The sequence below is a fragment of the Diadema setosum genome, chromosome 15 (assembly GCF_964275005.1).
Source record: "Diadema setosum chromosome 15, eeDiaSeto1, whole genome shotgun sequence".
NCBI classification, from domain to species: Eukaryota; Metazoa; Echinodermata; class Echinoidea; order Diadematoida; family Diadematidae; genus Diadema; species Diadema setosum.
In genome coordinates, this window is record NC_092699.1 from 32707786 (window position 1) to 32731845 (window position 24060).

At 39.1% G+C, this 24060-nt stretch overlaps 1 protein-coding gene across 1 annotated transcript in view; it reads left to right on the forward strand.

Annotated features, from left to right (window-relative positions):
* The first annotated feature begins 10815 nt into the window (after positions 1 to 10815).
* LOC140238692 (uncharacterized) overlaps positions 10816 to 24060 on the forward strand; it is a 48435-nt gene continuing 35190 nt past the window's right edge. The window contains exon 1 of the mRNA XM_072318592.1: positions 10816 to 12606. Coding sequence (XP_072174693.1) covers positions 10816 to 12606 — 1791 coding nt within the window. The remainder of the gene's footprint in view (positions 12607 to 24060) is intronic.

Sequence of the window (24060 nt, forward strand, 5' to 3'; positions counted from 1 at the left end):
ACGTAATAAGCAAAATTTGATAACTATTTTTTTTTGTTCGTTTTTCGGTTAATTCTCTGTTTTCTCTGTTTACGAATGACGAAGGAAGGATGTTCAAAATATGTTTTGTCTGACGGTACAAACGTAATATTCGAGGCTTGTAAATGCCATTACCGCGAAATATCATGAATGCGGCAAGAATTTCTCTTTGAGGGAAAATAAAAACAGGACAAAAGTGAGACGAACAATGTGTTATACATGGCTGGACACTCTGAATGGATAAAAATTTGTCAACATCATGTAATCATGTTGCCAATTCTCAGGGAGAGAGGAAAACAACAGTTGATGGAATTTGAGGGCTACTTCAAGCATATTTTCATAGATTCGTAGAAGAGCTTATGTAGCCCAGGAAGGTGTGAGCGACACCTCCCTGTGTAGCCTAATGGGGAGGGCAGGGAGAGGGGGGAAGGGAACGTTTAGAATTATTGCTATACCGAAAGATCTGTAACCTGTTGAACATCTTCTTTTTAAGAGTGAAAGACCTAAAATAAAGTCCTGCAAATTTCCTGCAAACACAACGATTCGAAGATTTTAAGTTGTTATCCTTTTTTTTCATTTATTTACATGACAATCTGTTGCAGGTAATGTTAATAATTACATCACTTAACAATCATTCACCTACACCAGGGTTGTACAATAACAATCATGAAAATATTTTTTTTTGTTCATTGTTAACAACAACAACAGCAATATCTTTTACAGTGAAAGTTGTCAGTGCACAGTTATTACAACCCAAGAATGATATGGCGACCATGAAAGATGCAATTGCTTAAAACTCGATTGTAAACAGAGCCGTAATTCGGTTAAGATCAAATGTATGTAAATTAGTGGAAGCGTTGTGGGGGAAATTGCGTCATTATCTCAATTACAGTGCATATGTGATTTTGACGAACGGTACTATGGTTACTGTTTTGTGAAAAAAGGTAAATTTACAATCCCATAACTTCCATTATTATAATTATATCTATGTCGTGAATGAATTAAACCTCTAAGTTACTGTCCCGTTTGTTTGAATTTACCCTTGTTTGAAATGTCTATTTCACTCTACAGGGCCAAAATATACGCTCATATCGGACACGTCTTGGAGGAAGTTCATGGTTTGCTTGGGGGAAGAGATATATCACCCTGTTTATGTTGCCCGCGATAAACTCTATGGTTTTTGTACTGTTCTGGTACTATTTCATATCTTCGCCCATATTGGTTCGACATTCAATACCCTTGTCATGCGCCGATGACATTTGAGAATAGTTAAATTATCAAAAAAAAAAAAATGTCGCCGTCGGTGAACTACCGCAAGTGAATGCTAAAAATAAAAAAAACCCCAACATTAAATGTCAAAATGAGATCTGAATCGTTAACCATGCTGTCTGCGTTTTTGTGAAGAAAAAAAAAACATGTCTGTGTGTATATGAGAATATCACGGTGTGATAGAATAAACGCTTCTTCATATATCAACGGGACGTTATCCTAGAGAAGTTGCAATGAACTTATATTTTCAGGAAACTTTCAGGCGCTTTTTGTAATGGTTGGCTGCATCAAAAAACAGTGATTGTGGATCATAACAGACAGGTGAAAACTTTTTTTGATCTTACAAGCTGCAGGATTTCGTGTTGAAAGAAATACCTACGGCGATATAACAACGTGGGACCGTGGTTATTTTGTGAGTGTGAGTTAGCGGTATTGGTATTCAAACATTAGAATTTTCACCACAGTATTACCATAATATTTGGTGTGAAAGTGGATGACCTGGTCTGGACGAGACCACCACTAAAGTTTCCCCAAGCATGTACGTGGATTTGGTGATTGGAGGGAGATTCATGAAACACGTAGTGAAGGTTATAGGAAAGTCGGATTTCCTTCAAACCTCAAAGTGTCTCATCAATGTAAAATATATCGTATATCATGCAACAACAAGCAAAGCATACCATAGGGAGATTTCCCCATATTTAACGTCTTCCTAAATATACAATCAAGCGAGAAGGTTGTATGACATTTGTTCCTGCGACAATTGCTCCCATGAACTACTGCACGGTAAGCCAAACATAAATTACACTCACAAACATACAACCCTTACCCTAATCCTCACATCAAACTAAACCTAAAACCCCCATCACAACCCTATAAACCCTAACCCTAAGTCCTTTGAGAAAATCAGACCAAAGCGATTGTCGCAGGAGCAAATGTCGTGTCACCAGCGAGAATAATCATGTTAATCCAAATGAACCTGGCTACATACATCTCCTGTGTAATTGACCCAATACGTTTATGTGGATTCTGGTTTGGCAGGGGTTTTAATAAACACTTCGCTCTTAGACAAGAAACATTAATCATGATGAAGGCACGTGTTGTTTGTGACATAGGACATTGCATTTGTTTTGTTTTTTTTTTTGTTTTCAGCATGCTTATCTATTCATGAGTGGCAGTTTGAAATTTTCGCAGGAAGCAAGCAATATTGCTGTATACCGCCCCCACGAGCAGAGGGGCTCGCCAGAGTTATTATGTATACCAATTACGTAATGACGTAACCTGTCTAGCTGTCTGTCACTCTGAGGCATCTGAGGTCTAAAAGACAGTGGATTGGTAGAAGTACAGTCAAACCTGTCTACAGCGGCCATCCAAGGGAGATAACAAATGGCCGTTATAGACATATGGCCGCTATAGACACGTTCTTTGACATGATTTTTCTCTTGTGGGGAATTGTGTTTAATGGTCGCATACGGGCGATGGCAGCTTTCAGACGGTGGTTGCTATAGAGACAAGTTTGACTGTATGAGTTGTCTTTTTCGCCCCTCCGTCATGATGTCAAGATTATGAAATATTCCTCAGCTCACTCTGGAGAACCAAGTCTTCCCTTCGTTACGTGCGCGATTGCCATGACTCATAACATTAAAATACAAGTTAACAAAACATGTCTTTGAGTTTCATGCAACTTCCGGACGACCCGAATTTTCTTTTTATCGGCGTTTTCAACCAGGAACAGTCGACAACGCATCGTGTATTTACAATAATGTAGAAACTATGGAGGCTATGCTGTGTATGAAAAGAAAAAAAAGACTTTTGGAAATAAGGCATATCAGATAACTTTCATTCTGGCCTTAGTTGGTGCGATAGCTCTGCCATATCTGAGTGATTCAGTGTTGCTCTTATGCAAACTCACACTTAATTCATTCCAGAGCCATGTCTGTGAGTACATTATTATCAGAACACACAAAATACGTCTGATGCATATATTAGTATGATGTCATAATTATCACATACTTTTGTCTGACCGCTTGCCGCAGCTAAATCAAAGACTGGACCCAAAAATTTAATGTGGATGATTATGAGTATCTTGATTGCAAAATGCAGATTTCTCCGAACGATAGAATGACTCGATTTCCTAGACCGGTTACCATCCAGGTCTGTTCGAGGCCCAGGAACTGGTTCACCGATAAGGCCCGATATAGGCTCAGTCCTATCCAGTATAACACATTACATCTCTCAGTAAAACGTAGAGTCTAGATGTTGCAACACATAGTGCCTTTCAAACCGTCGTATATACCTCATTTTGATAACAAGTTGTATTGGCCTTGGACTTCTTTTCCGCCTATTTGTGAAGTCACTATTATAGACGACATTATTTTAATCTCTCACTAGGGCCTATGTTGGCGAAATAATGTCTTTCAAGCCGTCGTAGGCCCTACACCCCGTTTTGATAGCAGGTTGTATCGGCCTTGGACTTCTTTTCCGCAAATATTGTGAAGTCACCATTACAGAAAAAGACTGACGTAGCCTCGAGACAGAATTCAGATTTGTAGATATGGTGAGGTGGACGGGAAATAGATACAAACGTGTAAGGCTAAATGATACATGGATTGATCACTAATAATTATCGGTGAATAGCTGGCTAGAAAGTAAGTAGGGCCTACATTGTATAGATGGAGAGTGACCTAAACAACTCAATAATCAGAGGACTTTAACAGATGATTAAAAAATGACTGATGTTAAGAATAGAGGGAAATAGATTATTGTTTACCTACCCATCCTTAAAAAGCGAATTACATAATTAGATATGTAATATATAAAACGTATAAATATTGATGTCTACGTAGAAATAGCTATGACATAACCAATCAATGGTAAGCAGTTGGTAAGCATTTATCTGAAACTAGACCTATAAAAGCCTTGCTTTAGTGGATCTATATAGGAACGGCTATTGCATAAAATTCACTGTTATATCTACGGAATGAATAGCTCATCTAAAGCCTTATAAAGTATTTACCATTTCATTATTTTGACCTCTATTTTATGGTAAATACACTCCACGTATATAGGAGATCCCATTTGCCTTCTAATAAGAACAACATTCAGGTCAGAGCAATCTCATGCATGGATACAGATGAGAGATACTTAGAACTCGTTTATGATATTACCGGGTCAATCGTACAAGTATGCATAACTTAAATCAATACATAGCTGCTGTATACCTTGTGTATATCCAGCTAACGCAAACAATGACATTTTACTTGCATAGTATTTGTAAGCAAGTTGTACCCTGCTAGTGTTTCCCTATTTATTATGCTTGATGATTAATCTTCAACCAGTATGCACTACACGTTCCGCAAATAGAACGAAGGTTACTCATTATTGCGTCTCGTAATACTAGGTAATATTTGTCGTGTTTTATTTGCACTGTTTTATCGTCACTGAAATTTGATTCCCTGCTCGTTTCATCCCAGGTGAGTAAATGATGCACACGCGGTCAAATCATGTCTCGAGACCTTGGCAATGAATGACATTATCAACTTTTTTTTTTTTTATAGAGAGAGAGAGAGAAAAAAGGTCGCTTGCCGTTACTCGACACAAACAAGCGAATCCATGTTTGTACTTTGCCTTTTAGAAATATTTCATCTCCTAAGTTTAGTCTTCCCAACTCCAACCAACCAATTCAGAGGGGAAAGACGTTCCGTTTCTACGTCTTCATAAAAGTTTTTAATGATATTTCTTGATTTCATGGAATACTAGCAAGGACTCACCGACGACAGAAACCTCTCTCTCTCCACATCAAGGTAAACGTGTCTGCCGTAATCACTTCTGCGTTGGATTGCTTTTGGTAAATCAAGCTGAATTAGGTCTGTGAGTGAGGTGTTTCGCTTTGCGGAATTCTGACCATTGAGCTTTGGATTTTGCCGCTATATGGAGATAGTCATTGTATCTTTCATACACACTCGCCAGTCTTGACGAATCGTGTGCGTTTTTCCGCAACAATTCATGTCACGTCCGTGTGTCACTGTGATGTTGTCACTATTTCTTGAGACAAATCTGGTTCGTGTGTGAGCCCAATCAAATACAGCTTTCCAAAGTGTCTCTGTGAAGTCCATGACATGATTATACTTTCTTGTAAACAAGGAGATGTAAGCTCCTTCGATCGAAATTGTTGTTGTTGTTGTTTGCCTATATTTTTATGGGGGGCATAAAGAAATGAATACGTTGTAATATTCCGTAAAGCTGACTGTAGTCGTTGGCAAATTAACAATTGTTTAGTATTTTAATCTTCAGTTTCAAGACTACTTTGCTAATTTCGATCAGATCTATTTCTATGTAATTGGTATAAACCTGTTGCTAAATTATATGGATATGTCATCATAAGCTGTACGTATTACTGACAGAGATCAAACTTCTAACAGACTGAATGGAAACTGTACTTCAGAACAGCTTACATCAAAAATGTAATACGATAAGCCAACGGTGTTCAGTTAATTACTATCTTATTGACGTTTTTAAGAATCAGGACGAACGAGAAATTATTAAATAGATGAGATATCTGACTTGACTGGTATAAATTACAGTCCAGTAATCTTAACTGAAGTCGCCAAGACAAGAAAGGTTTCTTTCGATGGTCTGTTGGAAAACAAGAAGAAAAACTGAAAGGAAAAAATTCAATGAACTCTAAATTCGATTCGGACGAAGCTTCAATCACAATCAAATCAGCAACAATGTCACGTGGTATTTCTAACCTATTTTAATACAGTGATAAATCCGTTGAAGCAGTATCTTTTAATCAACTTGACCTGTTTGACCAAACTGCCCCCTCCCTTTTCGAGAGCAAACTTTACAGACAAGGCCACCAACTGAGTAGAAATGTGATGAATGTAGGATGGAATAACAACAATGGCAATAATATTTGTCATTATCAGTGCTACTTCTACACTTCTATACAACTATTATGATTTTTACCATTCTTGTTACTGTTGTTATTTGATCTTTGTCATTACGTTATCATTCTTTTCGTTAATTCTCTGAAGACAATCGGACACATTGTGTTACGTAAAGAAAATAGAATAAACGGTAGGTACGGGTATTCGTGTCTATGTAAACTAGATGTACTCTATCAGGCGATTAATGAATGAAGATTGCCAAAAGTGTGGTTACGTTTGTGAATCTCACCTCCGATGCGTCTTCGCATGACTAATTAAGAAGGCTTACATAATACTGGATGGAAAAAAGAAATCACGTGGAAGACGTTCGTACGTCCCCGATAACCCCGTAAACAGATAGGGCTACATTAGTCAGAAACCGCACGGCTGGATGTGTGGCCTCTTTAACTTCCGCCCGGCGAAAAAAGTAAGATTCCCTCGCAAAGCACGTGCTAACTCCTTCACCCTTTATATTTCCATATATATGCCCCTGCCCTTGACACTACGTAATCATCGTAAGGAAATGGACGACTCTGAAGATAAACTACATCGGGTCATAGCAAATGGATGGCCCCTCAGGATATCAATGCTCGTTTGATTTCGTTTCCACTCGTTTTTCAATTCGAACCAATGTACTTTAGAGGTTCAACCTTCTAAAACTAGTGTCTGGCGACCATACAGATACTTTATTCATATTATTTGTGTAGGCTTACGTAGTAAGCGGATCGTAAAGAATCAGTAATCTGTTATAAATGCGTGAAGTGTAACATTCACGATAATCACAAAAATAATGATAGGTATAGCGTATTTTCCATGCACGTACCATATATGTTCAAATGTTCTTTAAAGTGGGATTATTAATGAAACAAGCGAGTCCGTAGATTTTTTTTTTTAAGGTGATAAGGGATTTCCGGTTGCGGAGAGTAAAGTGGTTTCTGCTTCTCCCGTTTGTTTGTATCTGTATTTTTTTGTTCTTTTTTTTTTATTTCTTGTGTGAAATTGATCAGGGTCCCATTTCATTAAAAAAAAAAGTTGATACGATAGCAACTCGTGCTGGAATGGCAATTGTCATGGTAACGACAAGAATTCAGATTCCTGATTGGCTGTTGCTACTGGAAGTTGCCATTCCAGCAAGAGTTGGTACCCTAACATCTTTGATGAAATGGGGCCCAGGACTTCGCAGCAGTAATTACTCGTAAAGCATACACTGTAGTGTAGTGTAATGCGGATCTTGAAATGGAAGTAATAAGTAGACCATTAGATAGCATGAAATCGTTAACAGCTAACGGCTTCGAAATAAGGCTTACATCACCCTGTTGTGTAAATGAAAAGTTTATTGCAATCATCGACGCGGTTTGAAGAGTTGACAGCACAAACTCATGTCCTCATAACTCCCTGTTAATGCTGCTCAGGTTCTGTTATAGTCATCATTGTAGGATCTTCTTTTGTTTCGAATTTATATCCTGATGACAAAGTGTCAGTTTGAAATGGCACTTGATGTTTAAGTAGTCAAGATTCAAACAAGTAGAATGGTAGCTTGTTTCGTTAAATTGGGAAACAAGATAATTATAAGAAGGTATAGATTCTTTTTGTGTTTTCATACGTTTTGAGCAAAGGGGTTTAATAATTTATTCAATCACGAATGCAACGGGATGTGTATTTGATCCTTTTTTTTTTCTTTTCTGTTTGAAGTTGATTTGAAAATGGACTTTCGCGTCACTGTATGCAGTGCATGCCACAACTTCAACCGTGCATGAAATGCGGTCTCAAATTACTCCTGGATGATTCACAGGCGAACTAAAACATTTTGTTTGGAATATTCATCATCATTTCATAATTGTAGATCTCTCTGTAATGTCGAGAATAACACGTTATTGTTTCTCAAAATCTCTAAAATGACAATGAATGGGGTCAGAGTTTTGCGAGGTTCGGTGATAAACGGGGAGTAATAAACAGAATGTCACTGAACTCGGGAAAAAAAAAACACTTTTCTTAATATGTTTACCACAGAATGATTGAACGCGGTTGGCAATATTTCCGACATCAATACATTTACGTCGGAAAATTGGTTAACAAAACTGAAAAGAACAAAAATGGGACATAGGATATCCGTTCTCATTAAACTCTCAACCATGATATTACAAGTCGCACTGCGGAGGTGAAAATCTACACCTTGTTACAATACCATCCTGCTTTAAAATAATCCCAAAGGAGGTGGTTGATTGAAATGGCGCAAGTCACGATTTGTATCCATTCCATTTAATACATTTTGTTCCCAGTATTGCGCAGTCAGTATCATCTGACTAGGCAAATACATGCGAAATACCAATGCGATAAAATCAGCTGGGAAATACTTATCAAACAGTGACGCATCGTTTGGTGCGCCATTGAGCGCCACAAAATTCCAGTATTAAGTGCATTGATCACCTGGCACGTTGTCCGATGAACAACGAAATTCTTGTTTCCTTCATTACTGTGCAAAGTGAACAAACTATCCCTTTTTTAATTGTCACCTGAACCGTCTTTGAGATGAAGTGTTCGGTCACTTTGTGAAGCGCATGTTTGTGGTAAGATGCCCTGTTTTTCCACAAAATGTTGTGTATATAGGATCGTGAATGGAGCTTCTTTTCAAGAAGATTTCATGGTTGTGAAGGACTTGCCCTTATTAAACTGGTAAAACTGCAGTCAAGTCTTTGGTGCTATTAAACAGATTCTCTGCCATATACAGGTTTATCAGGGTACAAGTCATTTGAAACATTCCAAGATTTCCTCCAGAAATTCAATGCTATTTGATTTTCTTTCCCGTTTTTGTTCAGGATATCTTTGATGTGATTTGCTATGGAAATGATTCAATTCCTGCCTGCAAAGGGGATGACGAGTGCTTACTGCATGGTATTTTTTCAGAGCACAATAAACAATGATTGTGTGATGATTATGCCACCTATTTTCGGTCTGCCCACAATCTGTGCTATTTTCTTTTTGAATCAGGCTCTACACGAAGCGAACGTTGGAGAGTATTATTTAAAAAAAAAAGGTTGTTTTGTTAGAATTGTTGCGAAAAGAAAAATGTCGCCGAACGCAGAAAATAAAGTTCATCCCAGTTAGATCAGAAATGAAATCACCAAGGTAATGCTAGGAAACTATTGAGTTACCTCGCACAGGCCATGTTCTTTTCGTTATTATCGGGATGGACGCCTGAGTTCAGTTATTTTTCCCGACCTTTATGAGATTTTTTCCAACCTATTTTCGGAAGTTTTCGGATTTCTGGGATTTGCGGAGTGACGTATGGAGTCATCGGTATTTAGCGTCACCTTTTCACTCGCTACCGCAGCGGTTGCCAATTTCAGCAGAATTATTTATAGGACTGCAGGGTACTTCTTATCGCGAAGTGTCGAAAACACTTGTAAATCATTTCCTAACTGCGCCAGCTAATACTTTTAAAATCCTCTGCTTCATACCTCATCTCTCTCATTTCTAGCTATTATGCCACCCCTTCACTGTGATCGGTTAAGTAAAATTAGTTTTTCGCAACTTCTTTCTGAAATACTATCATGACTATGGGTGATTTGATTGAAGAGTGTCGTCGTAGCATTCCAAATGCCGTCACTTTTATGCTGTTATCACACTGTGGCAAACGTGCTTTCCCAAATGTCGTATCAAACTAGATTATACGAAGAAAAATTAAACATCTCTTTGAGAAGGGCTTCAGGTGTTGTGTTTTTCAAAGGGTCATCATGTGCGTTGACTAGCGCATCAAATTGAATAATCTGCACAACAACAACCATCACAACAACAATAGCATCACCACTACCAAAAACAACTACAACTAATACATGATTAAGGGAGCCGTGTGGGCCTACTTGAACACACCAACGACTATTTCATATTATTCTCTACAAGATTGCACTTTGTTTGTTTGTTTTTAATAAATATGATTGTTCGTGTAGATGGTATCAGTCATCAAGGCCGTCAATAGAGGCCATATAACATTTCCTTTCTATTAATGTATATACAGTAGATGGGACCGCCTTCCTGTACTAAGTGGTCAAACATGAATATGAAATACATTGTATAAACATTTCAGCATTCAATGAACAAGTTACGTTTTGTCTTATTCATTCATTACGTCAAAACTTCGCCCAGAAAGAGCTCATTACAACTTGTAATGTCATTACAACTTGTAATGTGCTTCAAAGTATTTCTCCAGATAGAATTTTGTGGACTGATCTTTCATTCCCTTAACAGATAAACAGCAATATTTCATCCCGTTTAAAACAAATAGGCCAAATAATTACTGCTAATTGAGATTTTGAGTTCGAGATATATTTCATATAAATCTTAACAATAGAATTGATAAACTTGTATTGTTGTTTTTTTTTTAAATCATGACGAATTCACCTGTTACTTTTCATTTTATTTTTCTTTCTTGTTCTGCTTTACAGGTGCCAATAAACGATGTAGGCCTTATTGCTGACTACGAGCTCAGAGTAATTCACCAACTTCTGGAACTGTCTGATGAGTGGAGAAATTTCATTGCAGTATTCACAGAAGTAAATCGGCAATAATCAAGTGGAAAGATCAGAGCTTGCCGCCTGTCGCTATGGAGACGGCGAAATCGACTAGGGAATGGAAGGGATGGGTCCGGAATCGCAAGACGCACGAACTGGAGTGGTGCATCATCACGGCAGGTCTCATGGGGGTCTTTCGGGACCCGGAGGCCGACAGTGCCAGCCTTGTCATCACTCTCACCGACTTTGCCGTGAAACCTCTCTGGGAGCTCGTCCAGCGAGCTTCGCGCAAGTTCCCTTACGTCGACGACTACTACAGCGTCAAGTTCGAGTCCAGAAAGGACCCTAGCGTTTTTTACACTTATGGGACTGAGACGGAGGAGGACTTTAAGACCTGGTACCGCTCTCTCACGGGTGAGGAACCGCGTTTACCGACCGAGACGACGGGTCGAGCCTCTCCGCTGATCCCTCCTCCACCAACCGGCTGCGAGCAGGACGCACACGCCAGCGCGCGCCGCACTGATAGCGGACTTGGGGATGACATTGGCACAGAGCGAACACTCGGTGGCTCGCGCGACGGACGCGGAAGCGGCGCAGGAGGCTACAAAAGTACCTTCGGTTCCATCGAGGAGTCAGAATCTAACGGTGACTCGCTCAAGAATGGGAAAGTGGATATTCGCATTACTCTGCCGCCAATAAACGTACAATCGAATTCGAGCGATTCGCTGTCAGACTCGGGACAAAGCCAAAGCACTAGTCCAGAGTCCGACCACGGTGACGAGGTAGCCCGACTCCGACCCAACGCCCATCTGCTCCGGCGCTCAAGGGCGAATGAATCGCGCCTTAGCGCTCCGCTCCTCGGGGATCTTCCAAGAGACCTTTCTAGGGAATTCTCCTTCTGGGAGGAGGCGAATCGCGAAGACGGAATGCTAACGAAGACGTATTCTCTCCCAATGCGATCGCCGAGTCGTAAGCGAATCGCTTCAGAGGGCGATGACCTCGATGTGTTTAGTTTCGCATTTGATCGGAACGTCGGAGGGAGCGAAGAGGCGATTTCTCCAACCCCTCGGACCCCTCCCAATCGGCAGACGGTGCCCCAAACCAGCTACAGCGACCCCGCCCGTAAAACTCTCGGGTCGCGGATGACGGTGAAGGCGTCCAAGTTCGTCGGGCGCGTGGCCCATTTTCGCTCTCAGAGAACCAAAACACCCATTGCTCTTTCCAATATAGTGTGTATCACTATTGAAGGGGATCTCCTCCGAAAACACAAGACTAAATTGGTCCCCTGCTTTTGCGTGCTCAGCGGAACTATTCTCTATTCGTACAAATCGAAGGACTCGGATGATGTATCGGAATTAACCATCGATGTCACCAGACATAAGCTCTCGAAACTCACGGCTGCGACGTCGGAATCGAAAGAGCTCGACTGCGCCTTCGTGCTGACGCCCCAAACAGGACAGAAGGAATTCGTGTTCATCGCGAAAAGTTTGGATCAGGCGCGGGAATGGTACGGGCATCTCGAGGACATTTTGAAGAACTTCATCGGCCAGGAGAGACCGATCACGCGGGGGTCCGTGCCGGACCTTCGCGGATCGGAGCCGATGTTAAACCAGTATCCGAAGACGAAAGCGAAGGCGAGGGGCGGCACGTTCAAGCGACTTGTCAAGGCCGAGGACGAGAAAAGGGGCTCGTTTGCCGCTCGCATGTCGCGAGGAAGCTTCGAGGACGCCTACGGCTACGTCGAGGAGACGAGCCGACAACGTAAGTCGTCATACGAGGACGCTGTCGACGACGGAAAGCTGGGCAAAGCCGTCTACGCCGACGACAATGAGCAAGGAGAAGAGTTCATACAGATCACCATGGATGATGTTATGCGGTCTCAAGTGAGTTAAGAATCTATTTACCTTCTTCACGTATACTGTCTTAATAAAGATAAAGGCATGGTATCGCTGTATCAGTTTTTACCACATTTTTCTGAATTTAACAACTGCAGATTTTTCATATCAATTGCTCGTCAAAGAGAACAAAATACATACTTTCCTTCTTTCCTCTTTTTCTTTTTCTCTCTTATGTTGTGTTAGAGATTTTTCATGCCTTTTGAGCACTCGGCCTGAGTGACAAACGGCAGAATAAATATCCCCTATTATTGCTATTATTATTATTATTATTATTATTATTATTATTATTATTATACACATAAAATATTCTCTCTAAAAAAAATCGAGTGAAATTTTTCACTCCTGAAGGAGTGAATACAAAAGAGAGTGAAATTGGAGTGAATTTCGAGTGAAAATGTTCATTTTCACTCGTTTTAGAGTGACGTCAGGGATCACACTTCTGCATGACTTAATAATGGTACGTGTTTAAATTAAGCTTATTAACCTAAGCTAAACTTTTTTTTTGATTAGTCGTTTCTCCTTTTGTTATTGAAGAATTATATTCCTTCACCTTGTTTAACATTCTTTGGGCTACCATGCAAAAGTATGATAATGCTGAGTATTGCTCTCGTGTATCGATCATGGGTGTCGCTATCGTGTGTTATGTTAAAGTAAATAAGTATTCAGTGTTAAAACAATCATGCTCCGTCATTTTGTAGCGCCCAACGAATCGTTTGAGGTGATTTAACAAAACTTTGCCCTTGTTTGTGGTGGGCACGATTGTAAATGTAATAATGATTTATAACCTTCTCTTCAAACGGAAAAGCTACCACTAATTCAGGAAAATGTGGAACTGTTGACCATTCCTGGTTTTATTGAGACTTTAAGTAGTGTAGAGCACGCGAAACTTAGACCACGCTTACACGCCCCTGTTTCTTATCCATGAGTACGACATGATAAACCTTGCTTGAATAATATAAGGGGTTTGCGTTCAATCTGCGTAAATCAAATCAAAAGAAATAATGAACTTTTTTTCTTGGGGGATCCATTTATCAAAACAAAACAAAACAAAAAAATCAATGTCGACATTGTGGATCATCGTGCACATTATTTTACTATGGTGATTCCCAGTTTGCGTGACGACGTTCTACATGAATGTTTGCTTGTGTGTTTGTGTGTGTGTGTGTGTGGGGGGGGGGGGCAGCTCTCGGCTGGAAATGGTCATAATGTGAATACCGCTGCATTAAAACATAGCCTGGGATATCCTTTTCCCATCACCTTGTGACCAAAATATGAACAAAATGATATCATCGAGGGCGATACAGAAAGTTTAAGTGAGTGTCATAAGTAAGGGGATTATTCATTCGATACGAATGTATCCCAGTTACGCGCAGAGTGAAATAATCCAAAAAAAAAAATGTTTGTTAGACTTCACGTTCTTTGAGGCGTGATACCGTTTTACCATGTAGAGATAAGAGCAGAGAGGAAAAAAGATAAATGGACGCATAGTGCAGATAGCTGGCTATCCGTGAGCCAAAAGTGATAAGATCTGAGTTGATAAACAGTTTTGTATCGTTTCCATCCAGCGAGTCATTCCTGCAAGCGAAGAACGCCAGAATCAATTTGAACTTCAGCCGGCTTAATGCAGTTTGTCATACGAATTAAACATGTTAAAGAATGTCTTCCTCATTTGCAGTATACTGCGCTGTGTACAGTGTAGGGATGTATGTGTGTCTGTGTGTCTGTCTGTTCATGTGTTGGGAGAGGTGGTAACAGTGTACATATTTCAAGGGGCATCGGGTTTATTAACCCATCGCTCACTTTACGTAATAGTGATTTTTTCCGACATCTCTGCTGGAAGAAAAGTAAAGGAAAGTTGCATTTTGATAGCAATTTCATTTTCAGGTGAAATTTCACAACAGTCATAAAAAAAAAAAATTATGAAGTATACGAAGAAGAAGTGCAAATTGTAACACTAACACGACAAACATTTTTTCTTTGTTCTCATCACGGACATCAGTTTCACCAAAAACACGCTTCTTATTTTTCTACACCAAACAACTTTCCAAAGGGAAACTTTTAGGCAGTCATTCTAAAACGGATATGTATGGGCCAGATGCAATCGAAAAATGGATCTGTCCATTTCTGATGTCAAATGGTAAAGGACTACATATTGAATAGATTCTTAAGGATATTGGGAAGATTGCAAATTTGAAGATCACTGAACCTGAACGGATGCGCGTAGCATTTCTTTGATTGGCACGATTTCACATCCGACCCCCCCCCCCCCCCCCCGCTCAAAACAAAAGTAGAGGGATTACCGTCGCAAAATTAGAACAGGTTATGAAAGTGTGCATAAAATGTCAACGATATGGCCTAGATACCGGCCTGATTGAGTTCAAGGACATGTTACTGATTACAAGTCATTTCCACTCACAAATCTTTCGCGGGATACATATTTCACCACCATAGATCCATCAAGCACCCCCATCATCTGTCACAGATGGGAAGAACATATGTTTATTCCTTCCTTTAAATGCCGTCCATATCAATGCGCATGTGAGCTGTAGAGAACAAAAAACAACAACAAAGAAACAAAAACGGGGGAATTCCCCGTGCAAGCGTTTAGTACGTCACAATAAAGTAGGCGGCGTCGTTATAGGAATGTCCTACCAAGGGGGTTCTATACTTTGTTCCTACAAGATTTCCGTATTATAAACAAGAGGTATCATCCGTCAACCGCCTCCTCGGAGTAGGTGGTTTGTTTCCGTCATAGTAGGATAGAGGTATAGCCTATCCTGGATGTATAAACGGAAAAAGTGTCGTTCATTTTTTTTTTTCTTGTTCGAGTAAATATCCGAATTGTCTTCCGGAAAAATCGAGGAGCAATGACCCTCATCATTTTTTTTTTTTTTTAATGATTCCTAACTCGTCGCTTCCAAGTACTTTTACATACGTTTATCATCTATTTTTGCCTATAAAACTCAGGCGCAATATATGCGCAGGTACATCAAGTGAATCCGTTTTTGCATCAGAAACTGATATCATCTTCGGACTAGTGAGAACACTGCATATCTTACATTAGAGAGAGACTAATTGAACATTGATCAATTCGTTTAATACACCTCAACTAAATTTACCAGGAAATTTACCAAAATGTACCACTCTGAGAGAGAAACAGGAATGTTAATAGTTTAAAATGTGTTGGTAATAAGGCTGATAACACTTATCGTCCCGACAATCTTTGTTAGACAGCCTTGATGCGTAGTCTCTTGATTTTGAGTAACGGTTACTATCACCTTTACAACATTGTTCATTATTCTCATTTTTCTCATTACATCATAAATTTGTTAGTTGGTCACGTGATGAGTATTCTGAGTTTCTAAACAACTTATACACTGACTCTAAACATTCATAATGCGGCCAATTATATTTGCTCATGTCAGAAATGTCTGAACCAACAGTTTCAATGTATCTAAGTCGGAAGGGTGCTCGAGGGAGCTTACCTTTTTCACGCACCTTTAATCATGCTAAGTCAAGTGCCCCACGGCAAAGATTAACTTTAAATACATTCTTCCTTTCCCATGATTACGTAACAAGGATTGAAGGTTTCAGAGTACGGACTAATGGGGTGAGTGAGGTTTTCGCCATATTTTTGATATCATTTTCTTTCTTAGCCTCAACGAGATTATGCCAGAAGAATTAATATAGGCCTACTATCATCGAACATATAGCATATGCGTGTTATTCCTTCTTCAGTAACTGTTCTACTCTGATTGACTAGAACTTAATGTGGAGATTAGCCAGATATTTGACGGCATTTGGCGTGAGGTGCGCTTGACATAAGGAAAAAAAATCGAAAGCGTCCTGAACGAGTTAACTCTCCAAGTTCAATCAACTTCCTAATAGCCGAGAAGGATCGAAGAAGAGGAAGCGGCCCCTGACGTATTAATCATTCTCGATTACTGGGTTCGGTTATCTTCGTTGACGCTCGCTCTCCTAGTCTTGATTATTGCAGACCCTATAGTACCACAATTCAAAGTCGGTTCTCTTTGATTACACCTTTGGGCTTGGCATACTTGCCCTTGTCTACTACCCTTCGTAGCAAACGTTGTCAATGATTTAACAAATGTTATGGTCGCGCAGGTTGTTTCTGTTTTCAGATCTAAAACCAAAAATGGGGAGGAATAAAATTGTTTATTTTCCTACTCTGTCACAAGCTACTCCATACAAATACAATCACATGGAACGTTGCCATGAGCATAACCGAATCTGCACCTGCCAGAGCAAAATAGTGGAAACGCTGACAATTTTTGAAGAATGCGGCAATGAATAGATTCTTAGTAGTCGGTAATAATAAATATGCTGATGCTATTAGCTGTGGTGACAGGGATAGTGTTCTGGAATAGATCACTAGGATGAGCGAATTATCACTGATAATGTCTCGTGTTTGTCATCATTTCATAACTTCCGTAGAATAACATTATTACCTCAATTTCCTGCTTAACATCGTTTGAACGTCACAAAGGGAGGAGAATTAAAAACGCCCTTCCTGCTATAATACGTTGTGTTCTCTCTCGCTCAGTTATCAGTCTTCTTACATAACTGGATTTAAAAAGTGGGAGTCTATGACTTTATGAACAGACACAAAAGAACGCTGTTGACGCGCTGTGTACTATATTATACTTTGAACCAATTAACGTGAACCAGAAGGGGTCTGGAAAGAGAACTAACCGCCGAGCGTCACGGTCCACGTGACATTGTCGTGGAAAGTGTTAATCTAAGTTGACAACCGAGATTACAGACATTTTTGGAATGATTTAATAATCGAATGTTCGCCGAAAGTTTGCAGTCGACGAGTCGCAAATAGCTTCTCGCAGCAAAAGTCCTAAAACACCCTCTCCATTTCTAAATGTCTTTTTATAATTTCAGTTCCATAGGTGAATCGTTTGATTCTTCCTTACTTTTCGTTCTTTGTTCTTCTTGATCATCCCATCTTCTTCTCAAGTCTTCATTTGATTGCTGTTGTGTTTCTCTGTTTTAGATATCCTTATCAAAATTATCATTGTTACTAATATCATTATATCAATTACCATCAGTGATATCATTAATGATGATAAAATATCAATGATGATGATGATGATAATGATAATAATGATAATAATAATAATGATAATAATAACAATAATGATAATAATAAATAATAATAATAATAATAATAATAATAATAATAATAATGATAATAATAATGATAATAATAATAATAATGATAATAATAATGATAATAATAATAATAATAATAATGATAATAATAATGATGATGATAATAATAATAATAATAATAATAATAATAATAATAATAATAATAATAATAAATAATAATAATAATAATAATACATGTACCATCATTATCGTTATCATGACTTCCATTGTCAGGCTGATAAGTACTGAAGAGCATTATGCGTAATGTCTTCAGTAGTGTTGTCATTTTCCTTCTTCAAGTAAACTTACTCATAAAAATCGTTAGATTGGAAGAATTATCAGAAATAGACATTGCTAATAAATCTATAAATGTTTTCCCAAGAATACGTGGAGTGCTTTCTCCATAAAGTGCAGTCTAAAATAACCCCTCTCATCCCACCCTCTCTCTTTACCTATCTATCTATCTATCTATCTATCTATCTATCTATCTATCTATCCATCTATCTCTTTATCTATCTATACTATCTCTATAACTATCTATCTATCTTTCTCTTGGTTTTCTTTTTGTCATGTAATTGATAATTCTTCTGGTAACTGGTCATTTCCATTATTACTGGTATTCTTAACAAAAACCATGCAGGTTTAATGCTTACGCCTCCATGCAAACGTCACTGAAGTCTCTTTTGAGGTCAAGGCTCGGTTACTTAGCCGTGCTCATGTACGCATTGACTTTTCTGCATCCAAAAACATTTTTCGATGTTTCTCCTTGAACAGAAGGCAATTAAGAAGATTAAATCCTCACGTATGAACATTCAAATTAGTTTGTATATAGTAGTGAGTTACTGTCATTACCACTGTGGTGCGTTCACCGTACCTATTAGTTTGTCCTTTACTTGTTTCACCTCGATTCGAAGATCTGTTGCATGCCCCTCTCGTGAGCAGCAGCTGCTGCTTCAATCTTCGACTTCCAAAACGCCAGTCTCTGGGCGTTACATAGCGTCCTCTCGGCGCGGATGTTTTGTAGTGAGACCAGTCCATTACATGCTCGATTTGAGCAAGAAGGACGTGGTGCGATACCCTTGGTTTGAGATTAGCTGCTACTTGTGGCTTGCTACAAATCATGCAGAGGAAAGCAAGTAACCGAGAAATAATAGAACGAGAATGCAATGGTCTATCTTAACAGAACTGGATTTTGTTGACTAGTTTCGTATTCGAACGTTCTTCATTATTGTTATTATTATTATTATTTTTTTTTTTGGCAAATTGTGTTAAATATAGCGCACTATCTCAACGTGAAACTATAGTAAAAACGTTCGTACTTTTAGTCGTCGCGCTGAACGCATCGCGAAGTCGAGAGACTTTGCGAAGTTACAAACGGGTTCTTGACGATAATTATGGTAAGAAAAGACCAAAACTGAGGCTGTTTATTATTAACAATGTCAGCACTGTTCAGACTGTTGAGTTATGCTTTTTTAGGCATGTCATAAACAATAAATTACAAAAGTAGTTATATTATTTAAACAAACAATAATTACCATAGCCATGATATGCAATACATGACATACAACAAAGATTAGATTCATATTGTAGCAACCCCGCAGACATGTCAAGGTAGTTTGTGTGATATAATTATCTTATTTGAATTTACCACTTTATTTAGATGTCTGCTGACGTCATAATGTCGTTGAAAGTGGGGCACTGCTGCTCTATTTCTTGAAGTGACTAGGGACGGTGTAGAAATATCTTCACACAAACGAAAGGATGACGGGAATAAAGAGAATTCTACCAACTGCCTTCAGCGAGGCAATGCCTTGCTTTACTTTTAAGTCTCCTGTAGGCAGGCATTCACACCACGCCGTATTTTTGCTGCTCCATGGAAGCATTTTTACATCTGTGATTGACTACGTGTCCTTTTACCTGCCAGCGAAGGCCATTAGACAAAGGTGTTCTTATTAGCCCGTTTTAACTTTCCAAACTGTTTGAAGGTAAACATTGCGCATAAACCGACATGATATAATCGCAAATCCGAGTCCAGGGAGAGGGAATGAAAGAAAAAAAAAACGACAACAAAAACATCACAGGAAAAAATAAATACCAACTAGAATGTAATTCAAACTGCTCGTCTGAGCGCAGAATCCTTGTAACCTATCGCTTGGAGAAGGAAAACCATATAAGTTGAGCCGCGGATCGAGTAAACAATTCACTTCCCACTGAACATCGCTCCCACCGAGATACATCCTGAGCTTCTTGAATGTCTTGTTTTAACCCTCTTAATGCATTCGTGACAATGAAATAGGCTGTATGCAGCCCTTTCCCCCTGCAGCTATAAAGACACCGCAAGCATCCACAGAGAACAGTCTATGTTTGCATCCGTAATCATAGCTGAACGTAGGTTGCCAACTGTAGGAACAATCTGTATAAACCGTTGTCATTTTCGTGATCATTCTGCGAAAGACGTGTGCTCCGGTTTTCGACCCGATACGTCGCCATCATCATGCCGCTGCGTCGCAGTGTCACTATCGGCCCCTCGCAGCCGTCGCCAAAGTTAGCGAAGGTATGTCGATTAAAGTGCAGGACTGCCACTAAATGTTGCCAGTGAACGTAGCATTACCAATGGTAGGTGTAGAGTTACGCTACGCATGGTTACTATCCACATGAACGGCCGAAATCAGGGAGGTGGAACCTCCCTGCACAAATGGATATTCTTTATTTGGCAGAATCCAGTAGCAAGCTTTAAAATGCATTGCCCTCTGCTTAATACATTTCAACAATATTCACAATTCGGTTTTTATGCACTGGTTATTATACTACATTGTGTATCGGGAAACTTTTTCTAATCGTCAGTAAAAAAGCAAAAACAAAACAAAACTAAATAATATATTCGCTATACGTTTGAAAAATAGATTTTTACGTAGAACTGTCATTTTGCTGAAAAAAAAACACAAACTAGTACACCTCAGGCAGGATAATATTGCTGGTGTTTTTTTCCACTTCCCTGCGTAAAGATTTCTAGTGGTTCAGTCGATAAAACAACGGACAGTCACTCAGCGAGGTCCGTAGTCCGAGTCCCCTGTCTATAAAGATAGTGGTATCCCTATGCAAGCAAGTTTATTCTCATTGACTAGTCCCTTGGAGGAGACTTCGGTTCCATCATTGCTTACTTGCATGTATATTGTTTCCTTAGAGCAGTCACGTAAAACAAAGCATAATACAAGTGCCAGCTAATCTTCCATTATAAACTTGCATTTTGCAGACATTTTCTACATAATCGTAATTATATCACGGAGCTACTACGTATAGCTCCATGGGAATGATATGATAGTTCCGCGTTCATAACACTTTCCGGATAGCAATACTTCTACAGGGATAAACTTACACGGATATGCAGATGTGTATTACAGTATATATTTTTAATGATCCAGGAAGTTTGCCTGAGACTGGCCCGAAAGCTACAATAATTACTGCTGCATACAAACAAAATTTTAGCTATCGGAATATGAGGAAACAAAATGATTATTTCAAAAAGCTTGCGACTGAGTCCTCAAAGGAAAATCAATGTTCGTGAATATGAACATGAAAATAGGACTGTGAATCGTGCTTTTGAGCAAAGACAAAGTTGACTGGGTTGGTGCATTTTTTGATTACCTATACAACGCGTCCTTGATCATGCGGCGTGATAGAGAACTTGGGCGAATTTCCTGTAGCGCCCTCTCTCGTTCTGTTTTTGTGTGCTTGCCACCATGCGACATCTATTTTTTTTTCCACATTCAATTTCAGTGTCTTAGATACGGCGCCTATTTGAGTGTAATGATTTGTATAAAACCGGCAGGGAAATATACATCTGAAAAATATGATACATAATCAGTAATTATATAAGGGAAGGATATTGATATATACCGTTACTTGTCCACATACACCATTTTTTATTAATCTCTCTTCCTATTTTTATTTCCTATAATTATGTCCTCTTAGAAGTGCCTTTATTTGTTTTCTCATTTCGTATCGTTTTCTTGCTTGCCTTCATTGCCAGCTGTTCGGTGCACACTTCGTATGTCGATCCGCAAGTGACTGCTGAACTTCAAAAGTATGTTGAGGTTCTCATAGTGGAATAAGGCTATGCTTTTGATCGAGATATTACGGCCTATTTGTGACAAGTCCTCTTACTCTTAACCCCAACTCCCCCCCCCCCTCCAAAAAAAAAGGCAAAGCAAGCAAACAAAAAAATAAATAAATAAACAAACAAACAAAAAATTCCCAATCGTTGAAACAATTTCTACAAAAGAGAACAAGGCGAACCAAACTATAATTATTTCGACCACCCCTATCGCAGAAACGAACAGAATGACTAAATGGATAACAGAAATACAGACTTTCTTTCCCTAATGATTTTATTGAACACTGACGGCGCCCTCTAGTCTGTAGTTGTAAACTTCTTATTCCCGAGACTCGGCCATTATCACCATGGGTTGAATTCCAACTCGGAATAGAGGAGTGTCGGCAGTTGAAGGATACATTGGGTGTAATCCACCGCGGATCTCGCCCCACGGCACCTCGACTTCCCCGAAACAATGATAGCAACATTTTGAGACTTGACTCCTTCTGACATATGATGACCTGTATCGTCATAACCGCAATTTATTGAGAAAGGATAATAATTTCTAACATCGGTGGATACTCTTGAAAAAAAAAGTACCTGTTGACGTCGAAAAATACAAATGTTTCGTGGACATAAACGGTAATAAAATATGTTATCTTTTGTAAGTTTACTCGTGATCGTTAAACGAAGTGCAATTTTAAGGTCATGATGCAGAGCAAATTAAGAATATTAGGAAGAAGTAAGCAATGAGATATGGACGGAGATTCATTTGTCTTTACTTCATTTCTGAGCTTTACTCTATGCAACATTGTTTCCACCCCCCCCCCCTGCATCCTACGGAACGGCTTAAGATGAGACTAGCCCTGCCGCGCTGACACGCCCATGGTCTTGCCGGGTCGTCATAGCAACAGAGCGTGACATCGCGACCCCCAACTCTGTCGACTGCGTTCTATATCCTGGCCAGAGATAGACCACTGTCACGAAGGCCTATTCAGAGAAATGAGAAGCAATAACTAACTAAACCAAAGCAAATTCCAAACAATTCATCAAACAGACAAACAAATAAAAATGAAAAAAAAAAATGTGCAGGCAAATTGTAAGCAAGCAAGCAAACAAACAATCAGATTAACTTATTCCAGGTAAGCTATGTCCAGTCTTCCGTCTCTGTTCAATCGCTTAATCTATAGAATATGTACAATTAACATCATCTTTTGTGGTTTAAAATAAATGGAAGGCAGAGTTAATCAACACTTATAGGAACAATGACACGACAGATATTGTGCACATTATCATATCTCGCTGAACGTTACGAGAGTGACAGTCAAATTAACCAGTTATCTGCGCGATTCTCCAATCCAAACATACTTCGTACTCGTTCCCGTATTCAGTTGCTTAACTTAAACATGATCATGAGCCCATGCCCAAGGCCAATGCTATACTTGTATGCTATATTTGTATGTACTTTTCCGACATTTGCAATCGAAACTGAGTCAATTGTTTTCAAAGCTAAACATGAAAGATAAACACTACGGTTTAATTGACATCATAGGTCGACGGAACATCCGATTAAGTACTGTAACTAAAATTATAACTGTAACCGGTTTGGTGAATCTATTGTATAGGATGGGTACATTTTTTATTCCAGATTTTCAATTGTTTGTCGATGAGCATTTCCATTTTTTGGGGAAAAGAGAATTTTTCGCCTCGCCTGTCATCAATGTACGGAAGAAAGACAAAGCAGTTTTTAGGGACGTCATTCTCTTTCGTTTCACTTTGCTTTGTTATCATTATTTCGTTGTCATTTCCTCTGTGATTTATTTATCTTTTTTTTTGGGGGGGGGGGGGCTAGGATGTATTCATTAGGGGTAAACTATATGCAGTGCATGCCGCTAAACTTTGGTATTCGAATGAATGGAATGAAAGTACTCTTCATTTTACAAACACACAATAACACGCAAGCATACAGCATGATCATCACGAGTATGTTTATTTCCTGTCACAGCGCCTTAGGTGGTCTACATATTCAGGAAACTCTCAAGCACATCTCATTTTCACTACATCGTCATATCATTTCACAATTTGACATTGATCTGTAGTTAACTTCGTATGTAAGAAGAAGATATCGTATGCCATGTTTTGATGCGATATGAAACACTAAACCC